The 17,663-nt window shown below is 42.2% G+C and overlaps 1 protein-coding gene across 1 annotated transcript in view; it reads right to left on the bottom strand.

Annotated features, from left to right (window-relative positions):
* DNAH6 (dynein axonemal heavy chain 6) overlaps window positions 1-17,663 on the bottom strand; it is a 270,855-nt gene that overhangs the window by 234,148 nt on the left and 19,044 nt on the right. Inside the window, 2 exon segments of the mRNA XM_083177142.1 lie at window positions 10,617-10,751; window positions 12,179-12,446. Of these exon segments, the coding sequence (XP_083033268.1) occupies window positions 10,617-10,751; window positions 12,179-12,446 (403 nt within the window).

The raw sequence follows: 17,663 nt of genomic DNA, 5'->3' as shown, positions 1-17,663 counted from the left end.
GGAATCATTATGAAGTACAACGATTCATCAACTATTTCTGTAAACCATTCATAAATGTATTTTAAATCGTTTTACTGTACGAAATAAATTTTGTATTTTTACAATTGTTGATTGGTGATATCACCTTCTGAGCGCACCTCTACACCTTCTTCTCTCTATCCTACACACCAGTCTCCCAATAGCGGCGGAGCCTTTAGAGAAGTGCTGCTCACCTATAGGCGCAGGATAGGGACACAACCCCCCCTTTTTTTGATATATATATATATATATATATATATATATATATATTTATATTTATACTGTATTTTTAATGAATACTTCCTTACTAAATGTATCCATTTAGGAATATTTGTACAGTAATATCACTATCACTATATTTTTGTGCAAAGTAAAAAATAAGATTAAAAGAAGACACTCAGATCAAATTAACCCCTTCCTGACGCAGCCAGTTTTTGCCTTCCTGACAGAGCCATTTTTTTCAAATCTGACATGTATCACTTAAGTGGGTATAACTTTTTTTTGCTTTTACTTATCCCAGTGATTTTGAGATTGTTTTCTCGTGACACATTGTACTTCAAGTTAGTGGTAAATTTTGGTCGATACAGTCTGTGTTTTTTTGTGAAAAATACCAAAATGTCGTAAAAAAATGGAAAATTTAGCGATTTTCAAAATGTTAAATTTTCTGCTTGTGAGACAAATAATCATACCACTCAAAATAGTTAATAACTAACATAGACCATATGTCTACTTTATGTTTCCATCATTATTTCAACCTCCTTTTAATTTTTTTGGACACTAGGAGGCTTAAAATATGAATAGCAAATTTTCAAGAAAATTTCAAACACTGATTTTTTTAGGGACCAGTTCAGTTCTGATGTGACTTTGAGGGACTTGTATGTGAGACACCCCCACAAATGATGCCATTTCAAAAACTGCACCCCTCACAGTATTCAAAACAGCATTTTGGAAGTTTGTTAACCCTTTAGGTGTTTCACAGGAATTAAAACAAAGTGTAGGTGAAATTTCATAATTTCATTTTTTTTGCAGATTTGCAATTTTAATACATTTTTCTAAGGAACACAGTAGATTTTACTAGAGAAATGTGACTAAAAATTGATTCCCCCAATTCTTTTGTTTTCATAAATATCCTATATGTGGCCCTAGTGTGCACGTTGACCAAACCACAGGCTTCATAATAGAAGGAGCACCTACTTGATTTTGGAGCCTCCTTTTTCTGAGATTATTTTTTAGGCACCATGTAGGTTTCTAGGCACCATAAGATGCTAAAAGTTAGGAACCCCCCCACAAGTGACCCCATTTTGCAAACTACACCCCTCAGGGAATTCATCTAGGGGTATAGTGTACATTTCAAACCCCCAGGGGTTTCTCCAATTGTGGTACAACTGGGCAGTGAAAATGAAAAATTACATTTTTTACACAAAAATGCAGTTCTGGCTCAAAATTTTTCATTTTCACAAGGAATGAAGGAGACAAAGCACCCCAAAATTTGTGCCCCAATTTCTCCCGAGTACGGCAATGCCTCACATGTGACCAAAAAATACCATTTGGGTGCATGGCAGGACTCAGAAGGGAAGGAGTGATTTTTGGATTTTGCAGCTCAGATTCTGGTGGAATGTTGGTGTGTGCTATGTCGCATTAGCAAGACCCCCGAAGCACCAATACAGTGGAACCCCCCCACAAGTGACCCCATTTTGCAAACTACACCCCTCAGGGAATTCATCTAGGGGTATAGTGTACATTTCAAACCCCCAGGGGTTTCACCAATTTTGATACAACTGGGCTGTGCAAATGAAAAATTACATTTTTTACACAAAAATGCAGTTCTGGCTCAAAATTTTTCATTTTCACAAGGAATGAAGGAGACAAAGCACCCCAAAATCTGTGCCCCAATTTCTCCCGAGTACGGCAATGCCTCACATGTGACCAAAAAATACCATTTGGGTGCATGGCAGGACTCAGAAGGGAAGGAGTGATTTTTGGATTTTGCAGCACAGATTCTGGTGGAAAGTTGGTGGGTGCTATGTCGCATTAGCAAGACCCCCGAAGCACCAATACAGTGGAACCCCCCCACAAGTGACCCCATTTTGCAAACTACACCCCTCAGGGAATTCATCTAGGGGTATAGTGTACATTTCAAACCCCCAGGGGTTTCACCAATTTTGATACAACTGGGCTGTGCAAATGAAAAATTACATTTTTTACACAAAAATGCAGTTCTGGCTCAAAATTTTTCATTTTCACAAGGAATGAAGGAGACAAAGCACCCCAAAATCTGTGCCCCAATTTCTCCCGAGTACGGCAATGCCTCACATGTGACCAAAAAATACCATTTGGGTGCATGGCAGGACTCAGAAGGGAAGGAGTGATTTTTGGATTTTGCAGCACAGATTCTGGTGGAATGTTGGTGGGTGCTATGTCGCATTAGCAAGACCCCCGAAGCACCAATACAGTGGAACCCCCCCACAAGTGACCCCATTTTGCAAACTACACCCCTCAGGGAATTCATCTAGGGGTATAGTGTACATTTCAAACCCCCAGGGGTTTCACCAATTGTGGTACAACTGGGCAGTGAAAATTAAAAATTACATTTTTTACACAAAAATGCAGTTCTGGCTCAAAATTTTTCATTTTCACAAGGAATGAAGGAGACAAAGCACCCCAAAATTTGTGCCCCAATTTCTCCCGAGTACGGCAATGCCTCACATGTGACCAAAAAATACCATTTGGGTGCATGGCAGGACTCAGAAGGGAAGGAGTGATATTTGGATTTTGCAGCTCAGATTCTGGTGGAATGTTGGTGGGTGCTATGTCGCATTAGCAAGACCCCCGAAGCACCAATACAGTGGAACCCCCCCACAAGTGACCCCATTTTGCAAACTACACCCCTCAGGGAATTCATCTAGGGGTATAGTGTACATTTCAAACCCCCAGGGGTTTCACCAATTTTGATACAACTGGGCTGTGCAAATGAAAAATTACATTTTTTACACAAAAATGCAGTTCTGGCTCAAAATTTTTCATTTTCACAAGGAATGAAGGAGACAAAGCACCCCAAAATCTGTGCCCCAATTTCTCCCGAGTATGGCAATGCCTCATATGTGACCAAAAAATACCATTTGGGTGCATGGCAGGACTCAGAAGGGAAGGAGTGATTTTTGGATTTTGCAGCTCAGATTCTGGTGGAATGTTGGTGGGTGCTATGTCGCATTAGCAAGACCCCCGAAGCACCAATACAGTTGAACCCCCCCACAAGGGACCCCATTTTGCAAACTACACCCCTCAGGGAATTCATCTAGGGGTATAGTGTACATTTCAAACCCCCAGGGGTTTCATCAATTTTGATACAACTGGGCTGTGCAAATGAAAAATTAAATTTTTTACACAAAAATGCAGTTCTGGCTCAAAATTTTTCATTTTCACAAGGAATGAAGGAGACAAAGCACCCCAAAATCTGTGCCCCAATTTCTCCCGAGTACGGCAATGCCTCACATGTGACCAAAAAATACCATTTGGGTGCATGGCAGGACTCAGAAGGGAAGGAGTGATTTTTGGATTTTGCAGCTCAGATTCTGGTGGAATGTTGGTGGGTGCTATGTCGCATTAGCAAGACCCCCGAAGCACCAATACAGTGGAACCCCCCCACAAGGGACCCCATTTTGCAAACTACACCCCTCAGGGAATTCATCTAGGGCTATAGTGTACATTTCAAACCCCCAGGGGTTTCACCAATTGTGGTACAACTGGGCAGTGAAAATGAAAAATTAAACTTTTTACACAAAAATGCAGTTCTGGCTCAAAATTTTTCATTTTCACAAGGAATGAAGGAGACAAAGCACCCCAAAATCTGTGCCCCAATTTCTCCCGAGTACGGCAATGCCTCATGTGTGACCAAAAAATGGCAGGACTCAGAAGGGAAGGAGTGATATTTGGATTTTGCAGCACAGATTCTGTTGGAATGTTGGTGGGTGCTATGTCGCATTAGCAAGACCCCCGAAGCACCAATACAGTGAAACCCCCCACAAGTGACCCCATTTTGCAAACTACACCCCTCAGGGAATTCATCTAGGGGTATAGTGTACATTTCAAACCCCCAGGGGTTTCACCAATTTTGATACAACTGGGCAGTGAAAATGAAAAATTACATTTTTTTACACAAAAATGCAGTTCTGGCTCAAAATTTTTCATTTTCACAAGGAATGAAGGAGACAAAGCACCCCAAAATCTGTGCCCCAATTTCTCCCGAGTACGGCAATGCCTCATGTGTGACCAAAAAATGGCAGGACTCAGAAGGGAAGGAGTGATATTTGGATTTTGCAGCACAGATTCTGGTGGAATGTTGGTGGGTGCTATGTCGCATTAGCAAGACCCCCGAAGCACCAATACAGTGGAACCCCCCCACAAGTGACCCCATTTTGCAAACTACACCCCTCAGGGAATTCATCTAGGGGTATAGTGTACATTTCAAACCCCCAGGGGTTTCACCAATTTTGATACAACTGGGCAGTGAAAATGAAAAATTACATTTTTTTACACAAAAATACAGTTCTGGCTCAAAATTTTTCATTTTCATAAGGTATGAAGGAGAAAAAGCACCCGAAAATCTATGCCCCAATTTCTCCCGAGTATGGCAATGCCTCATATGTGACCAAAAAATACCAGTTGGGTGCATGGCAGGACTCAGAAGGGAAGGAGTGATTTTTGGATTTTGCAGCTCAGATTCTGGTGGAATGAATGGTGGGTGCTATGTGGCATTAGCAAGACCCCCGAAGCACGGTGAAATGATGAACCTAATAATCCATAGATGTGTGGTATATTTTAAAACACTCCTTTATACATAGGCCGGGTTTGTCGGGGCAAGTTTCACAGTGGAAAATAGTATCCTTTCTTATTCCCTTTTTATAGCAAACTTTGCACCTTTTTTGTGTCCTGCCCTTTCTTGCAGTGGAGGGGATTTCGTTTGGAAAATGCTGCCCTGGTACAATACGGGGGCCAGTACTAGAAGTACTGGGGCCCTCTGCCTGCTGGTTCCCAAATATTAGGCCCTTTATGACTTCCTCTTGAAAGTGCATAAATGTCCCCCTCTGGCTGGTAGAATGGAATAGCTTGTAAGCGTTATACAGTGCCATCTGGATGATATACACGGCCAGCTTCTTGTACCAGATTTTTGTTTTCCGCAGGGCACTGTACGGCTTCAGTACCTGATCTGAAAGATCCACTCCGCCCATGTACCTATTGTAATCTAGGATACAATTAGGTTTTGAGGTGTGGGTACTGGTACCTCGTACAGGGACGGAGGTGGTACTGTCTCCATGAATTGTTGTCAGTATAAGGACATCCCTCTTGTCCTTATATTTGACCAACAACATATTTTCGGTGCATATTCCCCTGCTTTCACCCCTTCTCAGTACTTGGGCAATGTGCGTTTTTGGGAGGCCTCTTTGGTTCTTGCGCACAGTACCGCAAGCTGCTGTACCTCTTGAACCAAGGGCCTTAAACAGGGGGATGCTAGTGTAAAAGTTATCCACATAGAGTTGATAACCTTTATCCAGGAAGGGGTGCACTAAATCCCAGACAATTTTTCCACTAACACCTACGAGGGAGGGGGGGCATTCTGGCGGTTCAATTCTTGAATCCTTCCCTTCATAAACCCTAAACCTGTGGGTGTACCCTGAGGTGCTTTCACACAGTTTATACATTTTTATGCCATACCTTGCCCTCTTACTGGGAAGGTACTGGCGGAATTTAACCCTTCCTTTAAAATGTATAAGGGACTCGTCGATACAAATAAATCTGTCAGGGATGTACATCTCTGCAAATTTGGCACTGAAATGATCAATGACCGGCCTGACTTTGAATAGCCGGTCAAAGGTGGGATCATCTCTGGGTGGGCACTGTGCATTATCGGTGTAATGTATAAATTTAAGGATTGCTTCAAAACGAGTCTGAGTCATGGCCATACGGTAAAATGGGGTGCTGTACAGAACATCTGTACTCCAATATTGCCTAATTTCTGGCTTTTTTACTATGCCCATATGTAACACCAGACCCCAAAACGTCATCATCTCTACTGCATCTACAGGGGTCCACCTAGCAAATGATGATGTGGGGTTTTGAGCAATAAACTGCTGGGCATATAAATTACTTTGGTCCACCATTAAATTTATAAAATCATCAGAGAAAAATAATTTGAAAAAGTCAATTTCTCTGAGACCTGTACTATCAAATTGGATTCCTGGGATGGCCAAAAACTCAGGAACCTGGGGCTCAAAATTGTCTGGTGGTGGGGTCCATACGGGATCAATCATTTGGGGGGGGGTCTCAGCTGCTCGACGGGGGCGTCTTTGAGGGGGTCCCTCATCACCAGAGGAGGAAGAGGAGCTTAAGACGAATCCTTCAAATTCCCCGCTTGCCTCACTGGCTGTGTCAGAGTCAGAGGCAAGCATGGCATATGCCTCCTCCGCTGAATACATTCTTCTGGAGGACTGGGATGACATTTGAGATGACATTTGGGATGCCATTTTTATTTTTGTGTTTCTGTAAGTGTAATGTTTCAACACGTGTATAGTGTAGGGGGGGTACAAACTTTATTTCAACACGGGTGGAATGTAGTGTGTAGTGTGTATGTAGTGCAGAAAAAAAAATACTTTATACAGGAATTTGATCCCAATAATAAAAAAAAAGATTGAAGGGGTTAAAAAAAATAAAAATTGAAGGGGTTAAAAAAAATAAAAATTGAAGGGGTTAAAAAAAAAGGTCCTGCGCCAAAAATTGAGCACAGATGTTGGTCAGTAACGACCGTCACTGAACAGCGCTCAAAGGCAACAGGACACCCACAAAAGCAACGTGGGTGTAAAAAAAAAAACAATTTAAAAAAACTGCAGAAAAAAAATTATATCAACCCTGTGCCAAAAATGTTGTTCAGTGATGTACGTCACTGATCAGCGGCCACAGGACACCCACAAAAGCAACGTGGGTGTAAAAACAATTTAAAAAAATATACCACAGCACTCTCAAAAAAAAAAAAAAAACAATTTAAAAAAACTGCAGAAAAAAAATTCAATCAACCCTGTGCCAAAAATGCTGTTCAGTGATTGTACGTCACTGATCAGCGCTCAGCGGCCACAGGACACCCACAAAAGCAACGTGGGTGTAAAAACAAAACCCCACTACACTCCAAAAAAAAAAAACTGCAGATCAGTGATGCAGTGATCAGTGAACACTGATTAGCAGTGAGGGGCAGCAGGCACACAACTGTGTGCAACCTGACAGGGTATATATATAAAAAAAAAACCTGGACCCCCAAAAAGTTGCTGATTAATTAATTTAAACTAATCAGCACAAATGGGGGGGGCAGCAGGGGGGGGCAGCAGTCAGTTGCACACGCAGCACAACCTTTGGTGAGACTGACAGGTATATATATATATAAAAAAAAAAAACCCTGGACCCCCAAAAAGTTGCTGATTAATTAATTTAAACTAATCAGCACAAAAGGGGGGGGGGGGGGCAGCAGGGGGGGGCAGCAGTCAGTTGCAAAGGCAGCACAACCTTTGGTGCAACTGACAGGTATATATAAAAAAAAAAACCTCTGCACCCCCAAAAAGTTGCTGATCAGCTCAGATATAGTGATCAGCACAAAAGGGGGCGCAGCAGACACAAAATATATCACTCTCTATCACTCTCTGTCACTCTCTGTCACTATCTCTCACTATCTATCACTATCTTGGACTCTATGACACTGCAGCAGCAGGACACAGGAAGTCACAAGATCCAGGAAGCATCCAGCTGCTGGCAGCACGCTACCAGCGGTGATCAGCGGTGATCAGGTAAGTATCAGGCAAGGATCAGGTATGTATATCACGACAGATTGGTCGGTGACCGCTCTGCACGCAATTCCAGACCGGAATGGCGTCTGCAGCGCAGTCACCGTTAGTTTAAATGGCGCGCCTTGGCTGTGATTGGCTCGTCGGTCCGACGAGCCAATCACAGCCTTGGGGGCAGGTGGGGTGAGGTGTCGTCGTCACCGATGACCCCCTCATGCCCCCTGACGCCCGGCGGTGATTGACACCTGTGTTACCGAGCGTCTGATTCGCCGGTAACACAGGAAAACGCTGTGAATGGCTGTTCACACTGAACAGCCAATCACAGCGATCGCCGACGGGGGGGCGGCATCGCAGCCCCCCCTGGGCATGCAGGGACATGTCTGCTGTCAGGGACAGCAGACATGTTTAAACTGTCACCGCGTCTATAGACGCGGGGACAGTTTAAAGTCATGACGTATATATACGTCATGTGTCGGGAAGTACATCCCGGCCATGACGTATATATACGTCAAATGTCGGGAAGGGGTTAAATGGACTTTGTGGGATTTATCTACTAAGATGGGAGTTCTATTTATGATGGGATGTTGCTATGGGCAACTAATCATATTTGATCTATTATCTTCTAGAAGGTGCTAAATAAATTAGTACATTATGATTGATTGCCCATAGCAACATCCTATTTTCTGTAGAACTCACATCTTAGTAAATAAAACCCTGTGTACTATTGGACTGTGTTGATTGCCGAACCAAACTCACACCAGGGGCATTATTGTGAGTTGGACGCAATGCTGTCACACAAATGGTCAATGTTTTTCAACTGCGCTTCATCTTAGTCACTATAAAGTTGCATTCCTGTGGTGTTATGGGTACAGAGTTGCATTAGCAGACGAGAAATGCAATCTCTGAAATGTACTGCAACAAGTGTATTTGGAAGTGACTTTGAGGTGTCTATCCGTAAGTGATGTACTGCCTTATGGGTGTGTTATTGGAATGTTAAGAAGACACATATTCGATTGCTCACATTAAAGGATATATTCTGATGGAAAATGTGCACCTAGCATGGGGCTGCTGCAAGCTTGTAACAATGCACCAATCAGTATTTCAGTGTCTAAAGCAGGAAAGGCTTGTACTTGTATTATTCCTATGAACCATGGCAAGAAGATTACACCTCCTGCTGAATTAGCTACAAACCTTGCTTCTGACCTGCATATCCTGTGACTCTACGTTATTGCGCATTTCTCAGTTGCTGTGACTCTTTACAACCACTGTTTCCTCAGCTCATATACTCTATGCAATGAGCATGTAATATTAAGCTCATGTGACTATCGGCTACCATGTCCAGCAATAATTTTCCTTTACATGCCTAGGGGGCTTCCAGCTACTACCTATTCACATATTTATCCTGGTTAACAAAGATTGATATATTTTCTCCAATCTCCGGTGCAGATGAACAAAACAGCCAGTATGTGTGTCAAGGGACCAGAGACATTGGAGGTGTCAGCAAGACACGGCTCCACCTGTCACATAATCTGGTTATTGCCCGTTCTCAGCTCACGCCAGGCCACTCCCACACATTGTACATGCACACAATTCTGCTTGCATGCATTCCTTCAACTACTGACTCTGACAGCACACTGCAGCTGATAGTGTGTGTTTGCTTAAAGACAAAACAAGGAATCAACCAGCCTCCTGGGGATCCTATCAGGCTGGCAGCCTAATTAGTATCTTAATGCAGAAGAGTTGGTTGGATGCCCCCAACAAGTACAGTAGAGCCCCTAGACACATGCCTAAAATCAGGCAGTAATCATAAGGAAGGGTGTGTGATTGTTGCCACCAACCAAGACACAAGGTCATGGGGGTGTGGCAAAGTCACTACCCTGATTGCACCCAGCTACACTGTTTTATGTTGCAGGGTCCATGGCGTGGAACCCCATTGTGAGGAAAGCTACAGGAGCCGGACTACCTTCTTGCTCCCTGAAAAATCACCTGGTGCTTCCTGTGTGATGTCATGATGTCACATGTACCAAGGGGTTGCTGAAGTATACTCAGACATCATGCTATGGTGCTACATGGTGGCTGCAATGAGTGGCACAATCATAGCCTGTCATACATTTTCTGTTAAAGCGGCCTCATAGAGAACAAAAACCCTCTGTGGTCTTTATTCTGTGTTGTGTTTATAATGAATATTGTACACAGTTAGAGGTAACAAATACAGGACCAGATACACTAAGCTTCAAAAGTGATAAAATGGAGAGTGGTGAACAACCAACCAATCAATCAGCTCCTGCCTGACATTTTTTAAACACAGTCTGTGACATGGCAGGTCGTAGCTGATTGGCTGGCTGGTTATCACCCTCCATTTTATCACTTTTGAAGCTTAGTTCATCTGGCCCACAGTATGATAATCTAGTTGGATTTCTGCAATCTGACTGGATATGTGAGAACTAAACATCATTTGCTAATACATGAGACCAGCAGAACCAACAAGTAACTATCGGCTATAAGCCAGGTAAGGCAAAATCCATAAAGAACGCTATGTGGATTGGTAGTGTGGTCTTTCTGAACATGCTTATCTCTCTTTTATTAGTGATATCACAACCTGCACAACAGTACAGCACCAATGCACATTATTAATGTGTCACCATGGCAGTACAATTAGCTTCATCATACATATTTTATTACCTTATCTTGATTAATAAATGTATCCCGTCAGAATACCTTACCATGCAATTCCTATGAGTAATGAATGAGACGTTTTTATATGGTATACTATACCTCATCTAGCTGTTTAAATTGATTGTCTATGAATTCCTTCAAAGAGTAGGTGTAGCCTTTCTCAATGCGGCACAGGCCCATGTCACTGATTCGGAAGCACATTTCTTGTATATTAAGGAGAGCAGGACACAAAGACTGGAGAAACAAAAACCGTAATACGGACATGTTAATCATTGTGCTGCTTATTTGGCCTTAGGGTTCAAACTGATTATATATATATATATATATATATATATATATATATATATATATATGAAAAAATTGGATGAGGGGCGCCACTTGTGTGTTCTGATTTGACAATTACTTAATTTTGAAAAAACAATATTCCCTCATAAAGGGCGTTAGCCAGTCTTTAAGAAAAAGAGTATTGGTATATTACTCGAACAAGGAAATGTTTTTAAAAATATTCTGCAGACCCTTTGGTCTGAAATGCATTGAGCAAACCGTACCCCTGGCTGGAGGAAAGAACACGCAATTTGGGAGAACATCTCTGACCCGCTGACCACGACTATTTCCGGTTATATCTGGCATTTCGTCTGGTTATCCATCTGTGGTTGGGTGAGATCCCCCCATCATTTATCACCGGCTGGTGATTCTATGCTTTATGTAACCCTATCCTTGTGAGTGCATCCTTAAATAAATTGTACCCCCCTTTACAAAAAAGGTGTTGCACGATGTGTCGTCTCTTTTCATAAGGGTTCCAAATTGCACAGTGGAGTGAACAACGCAGTTTCCTGGACATATCAGGACACATTTCCGGTTGCATTTGGCATTTTGTCTGGTTATCCATCTGTGGTTGGGTGAGATCCCCCCCATCATTTATCACCGGCTGGTGACTATATGCGTTATATAACCCTATCTTTGTGAGTGCATCCTTGAACAAATTGTACCCCCCTTTTATAAAAAAGGTGTTGCACGATGTCTCATCTCTTTTCATAAGGTTTCCAATTGAACAGTGGAGTGAACAACGTAGTTTCCTGGACATATCAGGATCCATCCTATGGTTGTGGACTTTTCTGTTGATATCAGTGTAAGTTTACTACTTACACCTATTGCCTGAGCGCATGGGACACTAAGAATTCTTTTTTCATGATGAAGTCAGACAGGATGAAACGCGTTGGGTGTTCCTAGCCTCCAGAATCTTCTTTTTAAGATAAGCACTTAATCACTTTATTCATGTCCACATTTTAATTGTGTTTATAAGAATTTTTAAAAAATATATTTTTCTTTTCTTTTAAGGTCTATCTATATAAATTTATTTTTATTATTCATTTACTGTAGTTTCATAAATAAATTATTTTCATATTTATTTACCCAATCTCATTCACCGACCATTTTTTTCTCCATCTGCAGAATATTTTTAAAAACAATAGTCGACGCCTCTTTATCCATTGTACACACATATATATATATATATATATATATATATGAAAAAAGTAAGCATACTTCCTTATCGGACTGGAATAAAAGAAAAAAACACTGTAAAGACAAACTCGTTACGGACTACATAAATGACTGAGGTTAGAGTTAGATTAGATAATTAGCCAATGTTAGATACGTACCGAGTTAACAATAAACAGATTCTCCTGAAGGCCCTTGCGACATTCACTGATTTTCTTGGCACGCACATTTTTTCTCCATACAGTAAAAGCTTTCCACTTTCGGAAGAGGGCAAAAGTAGGAATTTGCTTCAGTGCTCTGTGGTACAGATATTCCTGCTTCCAGCGCTCCAGTTCCAGGAATAGAACCTCTCCATTACGTATATGGGTGACTCCTCTGTCACTTATGGTGTAGTAGTCACTTTTGTTGATACTTTTATGGTTTACAATTCTAAATATAAAAACAATTCATAGTAAAATATATTTTAAATGGACGAATTTGAATTATGGCACAAATGGGAAACTTATTTAATATTAAGTACTTATTTAGTATAAATAACACATTTTTATATTTTGTATATATTTGTGTCTTTTTAAATATTATGTGTTGATAGTATTTGATTGTTAAATTTTGAGAGGAAGCCCTACAGTATAAGAAATACACATGTTGGGAAATTTACTAATATTTCACATGGGGTGTTGCTATGGGCAATCAGGTACTATATGTTATGTTCTAGGTGCTAAGAAAATACAAAGTATAGCAACATTCCATGTGAAATATACCTCATATCTTAGTAAATTTCCCCAATAATGTTATTTCACTTATATGTAAGTAGTTACCAGCCCTTCAAAATGACAGAACAACATGACCGTAATGTCAGCACTGGCAGCTGTGCATGATTGAATGAAGTAACATTTGAATTGCTCTGTCAGGCGCATCTAGTAGCCAAAGGTGTGCAAAACACTTGAATTCCCCCCATATAAGCGAGACGCAGCATTAGCCTTTAATTATATAGAATGGATGTATTTGGTTGGATTACGTTAATATTTCAATAACCAAAGAAAACTTTTTTAAGCATGTAATTGGTTCTGGCACTGTGGTCATATGGAAGATTTCCCATAGTAGCTACAGCTCTACAACCTATGCCCAGGTATAGTAAATTGTAAGTACACTGCCAATAACAATTTAAATATTGCTGGCGAAATTATTCTGTGTAGTTATTTACACCAATAGTGGGTATCAGGAAGACCAGTGGCTGCAACTAGCTCACATAAAGTCAGACGTCAATTCTTAAAGTGTCCTGACATATTTTTCGGAATGAGTCTGACAATGAAGCAACATCACTCATCATTCATATAGTCGGCACTGAAGTTTAATCTATGACACATTTCAGCAAGATTGCTCTGCAATTTGGGCAACGTAAGTTTGTCACATGTTTTCTGATGATGTCATGAAGAGTGTATATACGTTTATTGGATCCAAATGATCCGGTACTCTTTACCTAGAAGGGCGCCAGCGATTGGAATCGCGGGCGTCGGGGGTAAAAAATCGCGGGCATCGCGGGTAAATCGCGGGTACATAAAAATCGGCTGCCCGCGATGACCGCGATTTTCCCATAGGGAACAATGTTAAAAAGGCTGATTGACCGCGATTTTCATGTAAAATGCCTCAATGCCCGCGATTTTACCATAGGAATCAATGTTAAATGGGCTACAGAGCCCAAATAGGCACAATTAACCCTTAAATGTCCCCCCAAATTTTTAACGCCACCCCACGATCCACGCCAACCCGAAGCGTGGCGAGCGCAGCGAGCCCGCGAGGGGCGGCGGTACGCGTCCTCCGACCTTTTCATGCCCTACTATCCACGTCGGCGTGGAGTTGAGAATAGAATAGTGTGGCGAGGTGGCCACGGACACCTGTGAAGCCCGCGAGGGGACGCGTATAACTGTGAAGGTATCCGCGTCCCCTCGCGGGGATCGCTGCGCTCGCCACGCTTCGGGCTCGGTGGCTCGCTGCGCTCGCCACACTATTCTATTCTCAACTCCACGCCGACGTGGATAGTAGGGCATGAAAAGGTCGGAGGACGCGTACCGCCGCCCCTCGCGGGCTCGCTGCGCTCGCCACGCTTCGGGTTGGCGTGGATCGTGGGGTGGCGTTACAAATTTGGGGGGACATTTAAGGGTTAATTGTGCCTATTTGGGCTCTGTAGCCCATTTAACATTGATTCCTATGGCCAAATCGCGGCCATTGAAGCATTGAATGGAAAATCGCGGTCAGCACTAAATTTAACATTGAACCCTATGGGAAATCGCGGTGATCGCGGGCATCGCGTCGCGGCCGTTAATGTACTGCCCGCGATGCCCGCGATCACCACGATGGGCGCCCTTCTAGGTAAAGAGTACCAATGATCCTATACTTGAGTTCTCACGGACAATACATCTTTCCAGTGGCGTAACTATAGCTCCGCAGCCCCCGCGGTGACGGGGAGGCTCAGAGAAAGTTTGGGCGCTGGGGGGCTGCGGGGCCATAGTTACCCGCTGCTGTCTCTGCCAGTACCTGCCTGCCGTGCCCGGTCCCGTCACGGTCCCATCTCTCCCAGCGCTGGCTAGTGGCTCCTGCTGCTATAATGAAAATATACACTTAGAAAATGGCTGCCCCCATACTGCAGACAGTTTTCTATCTGCAGTATGGGGGCAGCCATTTTCTAAGAGACTTTTCATTATAGCAGCAGGAGCCACTAGCCAGCGCTGGGAGAGATGGGACCGTGACGGCACCGGGCACGGCAGGCAGGTACCGGCAGAGACAGCAGCGGGGGGGGGGCACTGAGGGGAGGGGGAGAGAGGGTGCCCAAAAATTTGCGTCGGGGGGGCGCAAATTAGGTAGTTACGCCACTGCATCTTTCCCTTTATATCATGATTAATACCCTGTTGGAATGGTGAAAACAAGTTACAGTTATTTATGAAGAAATGGCTGCCTTCATCAAAGAAAAAAGCTCTCATTCCAGAGCTTGCAATTAACAAGACCTCCAAACTACATAATAATGCGAAACCCAACATCATGTTTTCCACCTCAAAACAATACTTAAAACTACAGTGTATGGAGTGCATTCATAGTAATCTATAACATAAACAATTGATTACATAAATGTAATTTGTTTTATATATACCTAGAGTACACATAGGGGCTCATGAAATAGTGTCGAGGTGCACAATGCTGGCCGATCGTAGACCTTTTGTAATAGTGGCAATAATTTAACCCCTTCCCGCCGCAGCCTGTTTTTGCCTTCCTGACAGAGCCCTTTTTTTCAAATCTGACATGTATCACTTAAGTGGGGATAACTTTTTTTTGCTTTTACTTATCCCAGTGATTTTGAGATTGTTTTCTCGTGACACATTGTACTTCAAGTTAGTGGTAAATTTTGGTCGATACAGTCTGTGTTTTTTTGTGAAAAATACCAAAATGTCGTAAAAAAATTGAAAATTTTGCAATTTGAAAAATGTTTAATTTTCTGCTTGTGAGACAAATAATCATACCACTCAAAATAGTTAATAACTAACATAGACCATATGTATACTTTATGTTTCCATCATTATTTCAACCACCTTTTAATTACTAGGAGGCTTAAAATATGAATAGCAAATTCTCAAATTTTCAAAAAAATTTCAAACACTGATTTTTTTAGGGACCAGTTCAGTTCTGATGTGACTTTGAGGGACTTGTATGTGAGACACCCCCATAAATGATGCCATTTCAAAAACTGCACCCCTCACAGTATTCAAAACAGCATTTTGGAAGTTTGTTAACCCTTTAGGTGTTTCACAGGAATTAAAACAAAGTGTAGGTGAAATTTCAAAATTTCATTTTTTTTGCAGATTTTCAATTTTAATACATTTTTCTAAGGAACACAGTAGATTTTACTAGAGAAATGTGACTAAAAATTGATTCCCCCAATTCTTTTGTTTTCATAAATATCCTATATGTGGCCCTAGTGTGCACGTTGACCAAACCACAGGCTTCATAATAGAAGGAGCACCTACTTGATTTTGGAGCCTCCTTTTTATGAGATTATTTTTTAGGCACCATGTAGGTTTCTAGGCACCATAAGATGCTAAAAGTTAGGAACCCCCCACAAGTGACCCCATTTTGCAAACTACACCCCTCAGGGAATTCATCTAGGGGTATAGTGTACATTTCAAACCCCCAGGGGTTTCACCAATTGTGGTACAACTGGGCAGTAAAAATGAAAAATTTAATTTTTTACACAAAAATGCAGTTCTGGCTCAAAATTTTTCATTTTCACAAGGAATGAAGGAGACAAAGCACCCCAAAATCTGTGCCCCAATTTCTCCCGAGTACGGCAATGCCTCACATGTGACCAAAAAATACCATTTGGGTGCATGGCAGGACTCAGAAGGGAAGGAATGATATTTGGATTTTGCAGCACAGATTTTGGTGGAATGTTGGTGGGTGCTATGTCGCATTAGCAAGACCCCCGAAGCACCAATACAGTGGAACCCCCCCACAAGTGACCCCATTTTGCAAACTACACCCCTCAGGGAATTCAACTAGGGGTATAGTGTACATTTCAAACCCCCAGGGGTTTCACCAATTTTGATACAACTGGGCTGTGCAAATGAAAAATTTAATTTTTTACACAAAAATGCAGTTCTGGCTCAAAATTTTTCATTTTCACAAGGAATGAAGGAGACAAAGCACCCCAAAATCTGTGCCCCAATTTCTCCCGAGTACGGCAATGCCTCACATGTGACCAAAAAATACCATTTGGGTGCATGGCAGGACTCAGAAGGGAAGGAGTGATATTTGGATTTTGCAGCACAGATTCTGGTGGAATGTTGGTGGGTGCTATGTAGCATTAGCAAGACCCCCGAAGCACCAATACAGTGGAACCCCCCCCACAAGTGACCCCATTTTGCAAACTACACCCCTCAGGGAATTCAACTAGGGGTATAGTGTACATTTTAAACCCCCAGGGGTTTCACCAATTGTGGTACAACTGGGCAGTGAAAATGAAAAATTTAATTTTTTACACAAAAATGCAGTTCTGGCTCAAAATTTTTCATTTTCACAAGGAATGAAGGAGACAAAGCACCCCAAAATCTGTGCCCCAATTTCTCCCGAGTACGGCAATGCCTCACATGTGACCAAAAAATACCATTTGGGTGCATGGCAGGACTCAGAAGGGAAGGAGTGATATTTGGATTTTGCAGCACAGATTCTGGTGGAATGTTGGTGGGTGCTATGTCGCATTAGCAAGACCCCCGAAGCACCAATACAGTGGAACCCCCCCACAAGTGACCCCATTTTGCAAACTACACCCCTCAGGGAATTGAACTAGGGGTATAGTGTACATTTCAAACCCCCAGGGGTTTCACCAATTGTGGTACAACTGGGCAGTGAAAATGAAAAATTAAATTTTTTACACAAAAATGCAGTTCTGGCTCAAAATTTTTCATTTTCACAAGGAATGAAGGAGACAAAGCACCACAAAATCTGTGCCCCAATTTCTCCCGAGTACGGCAATGCCTCATATGTGACCAAAAAATGGCAGGACTCATAAGGGAAGGAGTGATATTTGGATTTTGCAGCACAGATTCTGGTGGAATGAATGGTGGGTGCTATGTCGCATTAGCAAGACCCCCGAAGCAC

The sequence above is a fragment of the Crinia signifera genome, chromosome 1 (genome assembly GCF_055691185.1).
Source record: "Crinia signifera chromosome 1, ASM5569118v1, whole genome shotgun sequence".
Lineage (NCBI taxonomy): Eukaryota > Metazoa > Chordata > Amphibia > Anura > Myobatrachidae > Crinia > Crinia signifera.
This window is presented reverse-complemented; position numbering and strand designations above follow the sequence as displayed.